This window comes from Myripristis murdjan, chromosome 19 (assembly GCF_902150065.1).
Source record: "Myripristis murdjan chromosome 19, fMyrMur1.1, whole genome shotgun sequence".
Classification (NCBI taxonomy): domain Eukaryota; kingdom Metazoa; phylum Chordata; class Actinopteri; order Holocentriformes; family Holocentridae; genus Myripristis; species Myripristis murdjan.
Genome location: NC_043998.1, coordinates 9,083,903 through 9,099,101, shown reverse-complemented (window position 1 = coordinate 9,099,101; position 15,199 = coordinate 9,083,903). Strand labels below are relative to the sequence as shown.

The window sequence follows — 15,199 nt, the reverse complement described above, 5'->3', positions numbered from 1 at the left end:
TCAGCATGCATTGGACAGACAGCAGGGGAAACACATGCACCGGCGGCTCAGTCCATCACCACAACAACACACTAACACACCGAAAAAACACACTTACACATCAACACCTATGTGAAATGTATATTCTTTAGTTGCATTGTTCTTGTGTTCTTAAAAATTGCTTGTAGATGTTTTATAATTTTTTTTTTTTTCAAATGTGTAATTGTAAGTTAGCCTCATACTTCAATCTATGACTGCAAGACATCAGTAAAACCACACTTGCTACTTCTTTTACTACTAGTACTGTAACCCTGACTTTAATTCAGATCCCCATTTTTCAATCTTATACACTTTTATCATTGAATTTTGTAATCATTTTGCTAATTTATTAACTGCTACACCCATATAATAATATAATAGAAAAAAATCCATTGAGCTCCCATGATAGCAGCCAAAGTAAATGTAAGCAAATTATCAATAGGTTAGCTCATCCTCCATGTGACTCCCATAATGTTCTGTCTTCCCTCTCAAGGTACAATCACAGCCAAAACTTACTCCAAGATGCTGGCCAAGTTTGAGGTTCGGCACATAAACAAGGCTTCGGTTTCTCACCACAGGATTTGCCTGAGAGGATTCTGCCCCCTGCTGTCTGGCAAGAGTCATTCATGTCTAGGAAGCAACCAGCAACACCATTGTTAGCACTGGTACTACTGTTTCTGCTCAAACTGATAGTGTTATTCTTACTATTACCTCTGATACTACTGTGTCATAATACCACTACTGCTGCTGCAACTACTACCACCATGATATTAAAGGTAGAATCAAATCAATTGCAAATGGTATTGCAAGTACAGGTGGCAGTGGATTTTTTTCAGTTGTTGCCTTTATGAGGGTACAATAGATATATATGTTTTAAAAAATTATCTGTATTGTGATGCTGAATTAAAAAGTTGGGGGAAAAAACAAAGTGACAGTGAACATACGATACTGTTTTAATACATGACATTATTAGCCCACAGCTGGTGAAAAGTAAAGTGTTGGTAAGATTTCATTTAGCTTTTTTCACATCTCGGTTTGCTCGGGGTTAGCAGTGGAATTACAGGTCCTTCAAAGCCGAGGATAACCTTGCATCAGAGTGTAGAGTTATTACATTGTGAGACTGAAGTTAGCCCTGGGTGAAGTGGAATGTGAATGGTATGGGCCTTTATGTTTTGCAAAATATGGGTGACATTGTGACACAATGCAATATGGCTGTTCTGTGTGAATGAATGCCTCACAAATGTTTTGTTTAAGGGACAAATAAACAAAGGCGTAGTTAAAGCCTCTCCAGTGCTAACAGGGACAAGTGACACCCACGTACACAAGACAATGACAACAATCCACTCAGCCAGGTACTATGTTAAGCAGTCCTGACTCCTGACAACAGCTACCTGACTCAGTGGTTTGTGAAAGGTTGTATGGTCTGTACAAACCATAGCCTAGTTTCTACCATTGTTCTCTATTGAGTCATTAGTGTGAGGTGAACACAATACAAGGCCCTGGTGCAATGCTGTAAGTGTAAGCACGGCCAAAACCTCTCCACAGTTTGGGTCCGTTCCACTTAATTTGCCATGTTTTGAAACACAGTGATATACTGACACATACTGGATCGTTTCTCAAGGGATATATGGCAGAGAAAAAAACATTTGCAAATGATTTATGAACACAGGCACAACTTTGTTTTGTATGATGAAATAGAAATTGAACTGCTTAGTGCCATAATTCAAGACCACAGAGACCAAGAGTTAGAAACTCGTATGAAATTTATTTCTGAATCATAATGTATTCCTAGAATATTATCCATCATCTTAGATGAATAGAAACATATTTTAGAATATTCTGATGTTACACAGTATAGAAATAGTAAAATAAATACTGTTAAAGCATAGTAATAAATTCCTATGAGTTTTTGTGTAGGTTTGTAAGGCTTGTAGGTACTGAAACACATGAACACACTAACCATTTTGCACTTTATATAAATACAATACATTGTGCTTGCACTACTAGCATGTAAGTCAGCTTAACCAATACTCATAGAAATAATAATAATAATAATAATAATGATAATGATAAAAAAAAAAACTCAATGTTAAAGCAAATCAATTAACAGCAACATAAAATGTATGTGAAGATCTGACATGACTAACGTTCTACCATGAACAATGAATAAAGGCCACAGTGCTTTACAAACAGCATACTGTGTAAAAAATGCTACTCTCATATAACCTGGCGTTAATACCAGGATATAATAAGGTATTGATATCAATTAACTTACCCCATACTAAAATCAGATACTACGATTATGCGTAAAATCAAAGCAAACCAACCTGATTTTCATGTTATTTTACATAGACGGATTTTACATTACTCAAAACATATAGAGATGAAGCCATATAATGTCTGTACTACTCAATAAAAGCAAATGGATCGGATCACCACTTTGTATCGACCGATACTTAAAGTTTAACACTCACAATTGCTATCAGCAGTGAAAAAAATGGTATCAGTGCATCTCTAATGAGAATGATACTGGCAGAAAATGAAGAGCTCGATGAGCTAAACCTAGGTAAAGTAATGTACTTCCACAATGATTGTGCACAACTGAGAAATATTTCAAGCCACAGCAAATTACTGAAAGGGAGAAAAAAGTCTAATTGAAAAGACACTCAGCTCAGTGTAGGAAAGTGCTTTCATCAAAACTTTAAAAAAGGGAACATTGCTATATTTTAGCATTCGCATACCACATGTGCCATGCGCTGAAGGACCACTCCTCATTTACCTAATCCCATTTTAATCGATGTTTAAATGTATTTGAATGCTTATAAGACATTTTGCTTGACAAAATAATAATGTGCAAACTCAGAGGTCGGATATTGAATGGAAAGTAACTGACGATGCAGCAGTGTTGACAGTTCTCAACAGGTTAACAGGTACAGCAGTGTTGTGAAAATCAGCAGGGTCAACTTTAAGAATACTGGATAACAGACTGTAACTCTGCTGCACCCAAATATTCCCTCAATGCTACAAGTCTTACAGTGGGAAACTGCTTTATCACTGAAATGTTACACTACAAATGTGTGCAACTGCAGACAGAAAAATTATTTTGGTTTCCTAGAAACATCTATGTGCAAAGATCACATCTGTTCTGCACTGCAATCACACAAAGTTCACACAAGTTTTTGGGCAACGCGACGAAACAAGTTGCCATAGCAGTGTTCCTGTTGGCACAAAGGACCATCTTGTTGCTTGGAAATACATGTTTAATACTTTGTCTTACTTTATTACCTATTATGTGGATGGTACTTGTCAAATTTGCCCCTACAGTGATCTTAGAACAGCCACTCGAGGCTGGCTCTAGACCTCCTGATAGTCACAATCAGTGATTTCACTTCTTGTTCTTCTTGCTAATTCAAGAAACTGTCTTTTTACAAGCACATGTTAACTTGTAATTAACTGAAGCAATCATCTACTCTGTTTTGTACTATCCTTTAATTTCTTGAATTATCATGGCATTTCTGTGACACTTTCTCATTTCATCCATGCCATCCATTTAATGGCAGCTGGTTAACTGCTTATTGACCAGATAAAAAATATAAACTTATAAACTCGTATTGCTATCTTGCCATGAGGTACATAGATACTTCAAAAAGCCTCAGGAAAACATAAAGTGCAAACACCCCCCACCCCCACCCCCAAAAAAGAAATTGTTCAATAAAAGAATATTAACTAACTGACTGATTCAGCAATACAATAATGTGTTGTGCTTGTCATAATGGGAAGGCTGGGTCCTCACGAAGAAATGAATGTGGCCATTGTGGGGAGAAAATTCCCTGATGTGACACCAAGGCCTATTTCTTTCTTTTTTTTTTTTTTTTTTTTTAATTTGTTTGACTTCATCATTGATTCCATTATGATTTTTTTTTTTTTTTTTTAAAGTTTTGATTATTAAAGGAAAGCTGACTGTTTTGCATTCATATTGATGAGAGTGTTCACACCTGAGAGCTGCTGCATGGAGCTACAGTCTTTTTCAGGCAGTTCCTAAGCAGCTCCACTTTCCTGTTTAAGGCACTTAAAAGAACATTAGTAATTTCATCTTTTGATATGTCACAGAATAATGGGAAGATTGGAGAAAAATTAAGTTGGGCATTAAGCTGTTTTTTTTTTCTTTCTTTCTTTCTTTCTTTCTCTCTTTCTTTTTTTTTTTTTTTTTAAAAAAGGATAACAATTCTGGCTTAGATTTAGATTAATTCCAATGTGTGTGTAAAAACCTTATATATCTGAGACTACAGATCCCTGAGAGTACCTTAAAGCATGACACTTCCATCAAGTGAAAGCCCTGTAACTCTAATTTTGGTGGGGTATTTTGATTATTTTACCTGAAATTAACAGTTTCAATGTTGTCATAATTAATGTAGATAAATGTTTACCAAGAGTCAGGGGCCAATAAAACTCTCAGTCGGTTGTATAACTTTAACCCTGAATGGCAATCAGGGCTGATTTATGACTAGCTTCTGTTTTATTACCCTTTGGAGATACAAGGCTTGCATCTGACAGTAGTCATAAATAATTTCAGGTCACTGCATGGACATTATTTGTTCAGATAAGGCTTCAAAATCTGTGGAAAATCTCATGTTAAAAAGTTGCCTCTTTGGTTTGTATCACACATTTTTTTCCCACGTATTGTGGCTTAAAAACTGATTGCAGTTGGACTGCCATCACCAGAGCTGATAAAATCAGTATGTGAACAATATTTTTTCCCCTACTTAACTGGACTTGTTTGTAGTTTCAACTCCACAAGAATGTTTTAGTTTAGTTTTCTATGACTGACAGCTTACCTAAAATTACCTGAACAGTCCTGATGCAATAAACCCTGTCCATTTGATACTCCATAAACTGACTGACCTTTTGTTTAGTGCTAAGAATATCACTAAGTGCAACATGATAATGAGCAAGAGAAAACAGGACATCCTTACCCACTGTCACCAGCTAGGCATTCATTGCTATCTAGAGGAAAATGAGAATCAGATAACTTTGTGATGGTGAAATTAAACTTTCACCCCATTCACACATATTTTATCACACTGTCAAACAGAGAAAATCTACTGAACACAGTAGATCTCTATAAGTTAGCTTCATGGGCTCTAGGGGGGCAGAATACGGCTCAGCAGCTACTTAGATCTACTCTTTTTGTATCTTTTCCTTCCATTATAGTTATATTCATATAAATATAAATAAAAAATAACAGGATAGGATAGAAATAAAGGTAAAGTTGGCAAACAATATAGAATAATCAAAGGATGAAGAATAATTACAAAATAAACTAAATATAATAAATAGTCATGCTAGAATATTTTGTTGCAACATTTCTCCTCAGCTTTTATGAGTGCTGCTGTACCACTTCCGAAGTGCTACTCCACTGGTGCTCGCCACCACGCACAGTGCCCCGCCGAGGCTCCACCAGGTTGGTGCTCGGTTAAAGAAAATAAACTGGAAGATGAATGCCAGCACCACGTCCACAGTCCTCATCAGGGACACAGGCCCAGCCTTCTCTATCTGCAGGGCCTTGGTGAGGAAGGTCTGGCCTGCAATGCCCAAGATAGCAATCAGCATCAGGATCCAGCGGTCACGACCGCAGTTTGGAATGGTCCACTCTCCAAGGATGAAGAGAGTAATGACACACTCGATTAAGCCAATAACGGCGTAGTACCAGACAGAGAGGTAGTAATGGACACTCTTCCCCATCTTGCGAAGGACAACAAAGGTGCACGCAGCTCCAATAGCTCCTGTGAATAAACAAACAGACTAATAAATGATGGAATTCATTAATTAATTAATGACTGAGTAAAAAAAATGGATAAGAAAATTATTTTCATAGGAAAGAAAAAAAACTGAAAGCAAAAATACAGTATATCTACATATCTCATATAGTATGAAATTGCATGAGACGATGGTAGCTGCAAAGGAAAAAAAATAAACAAGTCAACAATTGAATGAATGGGCAATGAATGAAGAAATTGTTGATTCAAACTGCTTTTTAACTACCCCTTGATTCAATCTGCGTTCCAGACATTTGCTGCACATTCCATCTTTATATCCCAAACATCTATATTAGGAACAATAATGGTCTGAACACAGGGCACCCTGTAAGGACCCTTACTGCTCTTACTGTGCATCAGTACAGCTCTGCCAGCCCTTTTTTCATGTAGATAACTTGGTCACTCTGTTTTGTCATAATGACAAAAAGTCCTGCAGAAAATATTAAGCGTGGAGCTCAGTAAGGTTTACTGTGGTCTACTGACAATAATACCAATAATCCTTTCCAGTCATACCAGGAAGACTGAAACCATGCTCTTTGAGGCAAAGTTAAACAAAAGTTGGGGATATTGAGATAGAATTAGGAACACCTTCTTTAGTGGAGAAGACCTTAGTTAATTATTTGGGCTGCCTATTGGGTGGCCATTTAGGTGGTCAGACTATAGCACAGTAGGTTTTGAGTGTTAACAATGGCACTAAATTCTTGAAAAGCACATCTAATGAATACAGACACACTAAACGTTCTGGTTTCTTCCCTTGCACAGAACCACCTTGAGTAGGCTAGTTCATCCTGGTATTCTATTTTGCATGTGCTCTTAAATATGACTACAAGTGGCCCAGAATAAACTAATTAGGGTGGTTCTACAACTGGGGTCCCACGTACAGGTAGACGAGAGCTGTTTCTAGCAAGTTATTTGTCTTCCTGTTGAGGCAACAGCCACTAAAGCTAAACTGTGCATGGTTGCACAGAATTATCCACAACCGGGCTCCAACCTGTCTGAGGAATTTACTTCCATTCATCAGAGATAGTCATGACCGTTTCTCAAAATGGAACAACTTGTTCTTACAAATCAACCAGACACTTCAATGACTTCTAAGGGTGAAGTGAAGCAGTGTTTGTTGAAAAACAGTTTAGAGTAATCTACTCATTTAACTCTACTCATGGGAAATTTTCTAGCTGATGTTTGTATCACAAATATTGTAGATGCTTGTTATTAATTTGATGTTTTCATGATTAACTCTGTTCTCCTGTCCTCGTTTTTTAAAGTAGGACCACACTGTATAAGTTTAGAAAACCTTCTATTATCTTCCATGATTTTAATTGATGCATTACTATTTGCTGTGCATTACTTTCATTATCACACAAACAATAAAGCGATGGATTAATATAGTATAGTCTTTGATAGTTGTAATCTGGTATATGAATCTGTTATGATTACAATTACATTCCTGTGTGTTGATGGATGAAGCAGGATATTATGACTTTAACATATGCCATATGTCTATTTTTCACAGTGGGAGAAATGCTATTAGGAATCTTGTGCTCCTGGGAAAGATACCAAAGACAAATTCATCTCAAATTAGGGGCCTGACAAATAGTGATTTAAAAAGCTCAAAGAAGCCTGTGGAAAACTATGCCCTAATTCAGGGCAAAGAGGCCCTCCTGGATCCAGGCCTGGGAGTGCCAGTGTGATCCCTGGAGCTTGACCAGGCACAACCTCAAAAAACAGTGTGAGGCCATCACCATGTGGACTCATCAGCTGCAAGGTAACGCATAGAGGTCACGTGCACTGGGAAAGGAGTAGAGGTGGAAAAGATCCAGGTATCAGGGATTTTGACTATGGAAACTGCCTCTCAGAGGGCTCTCAGGGAGTGAGGCATGTCCCCAACTGGCTGCCAAAGAGGGGGATTTTTCCCGTGGATGTGAGGGTGGCAAGATGAAATTCTTGACTGTTTGCAAGTGCGTCCCTAAAAAACACATTGGGGTACTTGGCCTTCAACCTTCTTGAAGACCTGGACATGGACCCTCTGATGCCCTGGTTATGGCATGAAAAACACACTGGAACACATGGATGTGTGTAAGTGTACATGGTACTGGAGCACCTTGGACCAAAGGTCAATGAATGACTTTGTTATAATTTCATTAAGCCTGAGGCCATATGTTCTGGTCACACAGGTGAGAGAGGGGCTGAGCTATCAAATGATCACCACCTGGTGGCAAGTTGGATAGGATGGCCTCATTTTGGGTCAACCAAATCTGTAGAAGGTAGTTGGTTCTCAAACCTGAGTAAGCTTCTCTTATATCCCAGTGGATGCAAAGTCAGATTGGACCCTGTTCAAAACCTATGCCGTGATGGCAGCTGCAAGGAGATTTGTACAGAACATGGTAAAGTATTTCCCATGACTGCATGGCAGCTGCTCACGAATGTCAAGCTGAAGAAGGAAGAGGGCAGTCCACGTCTGGTTGGCACTCAGGACTCCTGGCTTAACAGGGGATAATAGAAAGGCTGAAGCTATGGTACTTTCAGAGACAAAAGCCTGGGTGTAGGATGGATTTAAAGAAGCCATGGAGAATCTGAGCAAGGGGGCTGGCCTTACTCTTCATGACAGGTTTTCAGTGATTCAGTGAGTCAGTGATTCTAGGTAGACCACAGTGACATAAGCATGACCATCGTGATCCTGAGTAGGATAAGTAATTAGAAAATGGATGGCCAAATGGACTAAAAAAATAAAAGTATGGAATCTTAATGAAAGGTCTACCTACACAGCTGTTGACAGCGTTGCTATGGCTGAAATCCTGAAAAAAAAAAAAAAAAAAAACATGCCTAGTTGGAGCCTTATGGTGACTGCAGCTTGACCAAATGAGACTGAGCAATTTCTTTCTACTCTGCAATTTCACATTCCTAGCAAGAGTGTTAGTGTGTAAATGCAAAGCACAAAATTCCTCAACGTACAGCGTGGGGTAGAGGTGACATTGCCTACTGTCTGTCAGTCCAGTAAATTTCATTAACAGCCTTTCTGCAGCTGGGGCACCTCCCTAAATGAGAGAAGCATCAGACCAGGACCAAACCGGTGTGGTCTGGTCCTGAGAATTGAAAAAAGATAGCCCTGGCTCCTGGGAGGGGAGCTATTTTGTCTTCTACCGTCTCCCACGACTAGAGTATTATGGGAGCTTTTTCAATTTGGACTGTAGTAACACTGATTTATCTGGTATTTGTTTGCCTTGGCTTTGCCTTCCATGCCCCCGTTTAGCTACCTAGTCTGCCTAAGTAGAAATAAATGGTAAATGGATTGCTCTTCTAGTCTACCGATCACTCAAAGCACTTTACAATGTTTTACCTCACATTCACCTATTCATACACACATTCACACACTGATGGCAGAGGCTACCACGCAAGGTGCCGAGCTGCCCATCAGGACCAGCTAGGGGTTCAGAATCTTGCTCAAGGACACTTCAACAAGCTCTCTGGAGGAACCGGGGATTGAACCTTCCGATTACCAGACGACTACTCTGTCTTGTGAGTCATGCCCCCCCCTAACAGGCCTAAACAATGATAGCTCAAGACAATAAAAACTGCTGCTGAATAAAATGTAAATTATGTCATCCATATTAAATATTCTTTGCCCACCCTGCTGGAGCACTCTGGCAGAACATATTTTCTACCTAATGACTTTACCTACTGTGGTTTAATGTGGTGTAGATACTAGCAAAATAGTCTTTTTGAGTTGTATGTGAAAAACAAATGTATTATTCTTATGACCTGCAAAGGCAGCGATAGTTCCTTTGATGTGGTTAGTGTAGTTGCCCTCAATGCCATGGAGACGTTCGCCAAAGAGGAAGCGTGGCCGGGCGATGAGGATGACTCCGGTGAGGGTAAAAACAGTGAAGACACAGTCCCAGATGGTACATCTCTCCTTCAGGAAGATCCAGGCCAGCAGAGAGGTAAAGACAGGGTTACTGAAAGGGTGGGAGGGTGGACAATGGAGGGAAGGGGTTCAGAGAAAGCAAAAGAGATCAAAACATGAGAGAAACAGTGAAATTGAAGATGGTAAGTAAACTGATGAGAGAAAAAGATGAGGGAGAACAAGAATGAAGGAAATGGAGAGGGAGAAAATGGCATATAAGTGAAAAAGAGAGGGGGGAGAAGAGAAGAAGAATGAGGAGGATGCAGAAGAGAATGAGAGCTAGAGGAGCAGAGAGTGAGCAAGACAGGGGGATGAAAGAAAAAGGCAAAATCTGGACAGTTCAAGGTTGTTGCAAAATCTGTTCCTATTGGTGGAGTGCTTATGTTGTCTCCATCTCTCCCCTACCAGTAAATCCAGACCTGTGACTTATTTTGGGTCCAAGCCTTTAATTTAAGTAGCAGTCATCTCACCTGAACATAATGACAGTGGCATCTGCAAGTGGCATCTGTTGTACAGCGTAGTAGAGAAGGATCATGGCGTTGGAACCGAGGAAACCCCGCAGCACCAGATACACACGCTTATCCCTGGGACCAAGGAAACCTGTTCTGGAGGAGAAGAGATATGAGGATGATGGATGGATGGATAAATGCATGGATGGAGGGAGAGACAAAGGGGCGAATAAAGGGAGTTGGAAAAGGACGCATGAGAGATAGGAAGGGGGGAGAGGATGCAGGGATGATTGATGGATGGATGGATGGATGGATGGATAGATGATGGCACTAGCATGGATTAATGGAGGAAACAAACAACTGTCTATTGAGATAAAAATGGATAGAGGAATGGCTGCATGGGTGGGTGCATGGTGGGCGAAATGAAGAAAAGAAAATATTGAGTGATGGGAAATGGATGCATGAATGGATTTATGTACTGTATAAATGGATTAGGTGATAAATGTGTGAATAGACGGCCGGGTAAAGAGAAGGACAAGTGGATTGTGGTGATGGATTAATGAAGGAGAGGTGCTTGATGGTCATTGCTGTGGTGATTTTATGTTGCACATCCCAAACATCACTTGGGCATAAAAGTGTGTGGCCATTACTGGGATGTCTTTTTCTTTCTTGGATTTTCTGTTGATGCATCTTGAAATTCTGTAAGCAGTGCCTGTTTGCTTCTCACACTAAATGCCTGCTTTTCCTTCTGTTTATTACAAAACAAACCACTGATGCTGATGCTACAAACACTGACTGAATCACCTCCCGGATGCAAGAGGATTTCTCCTACGGATAAACCACCTGACACCAGTAAGTACATCACAAAATGTAAAACCTGTCATTAACCAAGTACAGGCTGAATCGCTACTGTGTTATTTCATTCAGTGAGAGACATTTATTTATATGAAAATGTCACAGACTCTTACTCTCGTTTGCAGTTTCGCAACCATACCTACTAAAATATCATGATTAATTCTCCTTTACTAGTGTACAGCTCCAACAACTACTACTACCACAACTGTAATACAACACAATGGTACTTGGAAGTACTGATGGTTCACATCTGTAGACCTAAATGGTTGAATTTCTAAATCATACTTACTTGTGATAGATGAGCAACGGTGTGACAAAGAGCATCTGAAAGAAGCAGCGAATGGCACTGATCTCTACAGCATGGACTCCCTGAATGGTTTTCACCAGGAGAGCAATGATGGAGAAGAAGATTGTAGATAGGAGACCATAGAACAAACCGAGGCCTGGACATCTCTTCTGCTTCTCTGGGGCTGGGGGAAAAAAGACAGAGTGCAAAAGAGGGAGGGAGCAGGCAGGGAGAGAAAGGTTGAGAAGGAAGTGTAAGGAAAATCAGCAGAGGGACAGAGAGAGAGGGAGACAGGGAGGGAGGCGTGAGGGTTAAGTTACAAAACCTGCAAACAAAATAGGTACAAAAGACAATGGTGTAATGTTTGCAAGTCCTGCCTGTGGCACCATGATGTGCCTGCTGAGATAAAATTCCAACCTGGGGTCACACAGGCATATTTCGTTTGGCCACTCCTTACTGCTTGCTCAAGCGACTTTTCTATTTAATTTAACTGAATACTTTTGAATATGGCACCAGCCTGAAGAGAACTGCAGGTGTACCATCCTACTTATGACCTCAAGGTACTCCTCACATACCTGCTAAGGCTCTAGGATCACAAAATGCCGGTATCTTGACTATCCTGAGGATAAATAAAACATCAGCGGGTGGCAGGTCTTTCTCAAAATCATCTTTCCATCCAAATTTGAATGACTAGCTCAGTTGATTCACTCAAAAGTAAACTCAAGCATATCTATTTGCATTTGCCTTTAATCTTCTTTAGTCTCCCCAAGTACTGGATTAGGCTTTTAACCAACTTGTTTTCACTTTATGTGCTGTTTTATGTGCTTATGTTACACATTTTTTGTATGTGTGTGTCATTTTTTTCTGTACATATTGTGTATTGTTGTATTTTCAATTATTTGACCATTGTTCCCCCTTTTTTATAATGTGTTATATATAGTTCATCACCTTTCTGTATTCCATATATTTGACTAATGTTACCTATTGCTGTTTTATTATATATACAGCTCTTTAAGATATTGTACAATAATACATTTTGACTGGATCTGGATGTGCAAACTTCATCCATCGTCATTTCCTCTGTTTCCTCTGTTATGGGTTTAAGAAGCCTTTACAGAGTGATATCTCCACAACCCTGTTTCAAATTAAAAGAATATTAGCAGACACACACACACACACACACACACACACACACACACACACACACACACACACACACACACACACACACTCTGTTCTACTGAAAAGCACGGCACTGACACTTGTAGAGGATGGATATTATAATTAACCAAAAAAAAAAAAAAAAAAGCTAAATTCGTTTAAAAAAAAAAAAAACTGTTTTGAAATCAAAGGCAACTGAAATGCTATTTTAGAATTGGGATAAATTAAGTTCTAGTGAGAATCTCCAAGAAAAAACTAGGATTGTTGTTGAATGAAAGCATGTTGACATATTCCACACATGTGCACACCTTCCTCTTAAGTAAAAGGTTTGTGTATTAGGTATTAGTACAAGTGAGGCTTTCTTCTTCATATCTTTTATTACACAATCATCTGTAAAAGCAGTCAGACCTTAGCTGCCATCAACAGGTAAACAAAGAAAACTGATAGGGATAACTTCCTCCTTCCTTTTAGGTAGGACTGTGATGGCAAGAATCTGGCAATACCATACATATAATACAGGGGTTAGGATTCAATATAATGTGATGTAATGCAATACTGTGAGCAAGGGAATATATTGCGATTATTTTACATTTAATTTTAGGAAAACAGGTATGTGTTTACTTCTTCCTGTCTCAGTTTACTTTGTTATGTTTGAGTGCAAGAGTGAAATGGCTGAGGATAGATTACAACACTGCTATCAAGCAGCTGGGGATTAAAACACAACACAAAATGAATCCTTGTCTGCCATGAATCTTTGCTTGTAAAGATGATTTAAAAATCGAGTGTTTTTGATCAATACAGTATCACAAACGATAATATCCCGATAATCAAGTGTATTGGTATTTTCTTACACCTCTACCTCTATGCCTCAAGAGTCTTTCTTCCTGATAAAATAACTGTAACAATGGTTTAGGCCTTTATGCAGCTGAAGATGCTTTCTAGATGACAGATGTTTATCTAGTTAAGCAACAAACAAATTGTATAACATCTTATGAAAAAGAAACCCACGTCAAAATCGTATGCCTAAAATGGAAATGTTCTGCTTTCACCTCACTGCCACATCTTACATCTACAATTAATGACCTATCGGCCCCCGGCTCTGCTAAAGTGCACAGTCATCCATGCTCTTGAAGGATCATGCGAATGATAAGCCGGCTTTTAGTCGCCTATCTTTAGAAAGTGTCCGACACCAGGCTGTTTATATTAGGCACGAACCGGGTGTTGGCTCAAGATATGTATTGTAGGGTCATTATAGAGTGAGAAATAATGATGTGCTGTTTGATCATAAGGCAGCCAACAAACAGAATCAACTCAGCTTTCAGAAATAATCTAAAGACTACCTTTCCCACAGGAGACCACATCTTCACACCAAAAAGTCAGTTTGAGAGGCCTACTAGCTGGTACTTTGTGAAGCAGCCTGTATTATGACTTTGGTTTGTTTAAATTTCAGACAGGTGTGCAGGCCTGAGCTCTGTTTGTTACTAATCGTGTCCTCTGTATCACTGGGGAACATTGTACTTGTTATTACTGATAGCTTACGTCAGTTGCATAACGTGAGGGTACGCAGGAGGTCATTGGCTCCCCGGCTGCTTATCACCTTGCTACTACAGATGCCTTTCCCATCTCAAAGTTCATTAACTAAATGATGGAGGGGCTCGGTGCGACTCACACTCATTTAGGCCACTCAAGGATCAAATGCCGGCTTAGGGCGAACCGTTACCTGTGAGTGCACTTCCTCCTTGGAATGTAGGCTTGCTCTGAAAGCAAAACGCCGGCGGACAAAGCGTCTTCCTCTCGTTGTCAGCGGCTGAATTTGCGCTTCCTTCCGTCTCCTCATCCTCCTCGGCGTTGCCGTTATCAAACGACACATGGCTGTTACTTTGTAAACGAATCCGCTCCGCCGTCCGCTCATCACCACCGCACTCCTCGTCGCCGCCGCCGCCGCCGTCACCGTCGTCGTCGTCGTCGTCATGGTTGGCAACTTTGTGAAACACTACAGTTATGTCGTCCTCTGAGAAAGCCCGGTCGTCTGTGGAGTGGTTGCAGTCGGTGAAGTCGCCCATGGTAAGATGCGGCGGCTGAGCGGCAGCATGCCTTGGACAGAGTGCCGTCTTTAGTAGCCCTGAGTGAGAGAGTAAGCACCGGTTAATGTGTAACCTTGCTGGCTAGGCTGGGTGGGCACAAACTCTATGCGTTCATTACTTATCCACAGGGGGGCAGTCTGGCAGAATTAAACCCGGATCAACCCTGCTGGACAACCAAAACATTACCCAACGTTTATGCACCTATGACGACATTGGGGTAATGGGGGGCGTGGGGGGTAGACCACCCAAAACTCATTAAGCCAAAACAACCTTTATCATGGGCTATTTAAGACATACTTGATCTCATGTTGCCAGCCTCACAGAAATCTAACTTAATAGTTCTGGATGGAAATATAATAGATTTTGTGTTTATATTAGTGTTTTTTTTTTGTTTGTTTGTTTTTTTTGGCCTTATGATGATCCACGTAACGAACCTTGTACTATACCTCATCTAGAATCAACAGTGTGTGGGTGTGCGTGTAGTTGGCAACAGACACACCCACATGCAACAGAGTGTGTGTGTGTGTGTGTGTGTGTGTGGTTGGCAACACATTCTAGCACAGGTCTGCTTAGGTCACCCCCGGTGTCAGTGTCACTTAAAGAAGTATATTTTAAACATAAGGGAA

General features: G+C 40.0%; 1 protein-coding gene across 1 annotated transcript; it reads right to left on the bottom strand.

The window, feature by feature from the left end:
- Nucleotides 1-1,763: 1,763 nt before the first annotated feature.
- On the bottom strand, nt 1,764-15,039 carry slc35g1 (solute carrier family 35 member G1). The gene is made up of 5 exons (XM_030078572.1): nt 14,210-15,039; nt 11,332-11,512; nt 10,209-10,343; nt 9,594-9,790; nt 1,764-5,801 (listed from the first exon to the last, which is right to left on the bottom strand). The coding sequence occupies exons 1-5, from the start codon at nt 14,550-14,552 to the stop codon at nt 5,389-5,391; spliced, it is 1,269 nt and encodes a 422-aa protein (XP_029934432.1). The 5' UTR covers nt 14,553-15,039; the 3' UTR covers nt 1,764-5,388.
- Between the last annotated feature and the right edge of the window lie 160 nt (nt 15,040-15,199).

Excerpts from the sequence above, each read along its gene's own strand:
- slc35g1 (XM_030078572.1), bottom strand. The coding sequence starts at position 14,552 with ATGGGCGACTTCACCGACTGCAACCACTCCACAGACGACCGGGCTTTC. Across the intron at positions 11,513-14,209 it reads AGGAGGAAGTGCACTCACAG|CCCCAGAGAAGCAGAAGAGA; the intron begins GTAACGGTTCGC and ends TTTTTCCCCCAG. Across the intron at positions 10,344-11,331 it reads CCGTTGCTCATCTATCACAA|AACAGGTTTCCTTGGTCCCA; the intron begins GTAAGTATGATT and ends CTTCTCCTCCAG.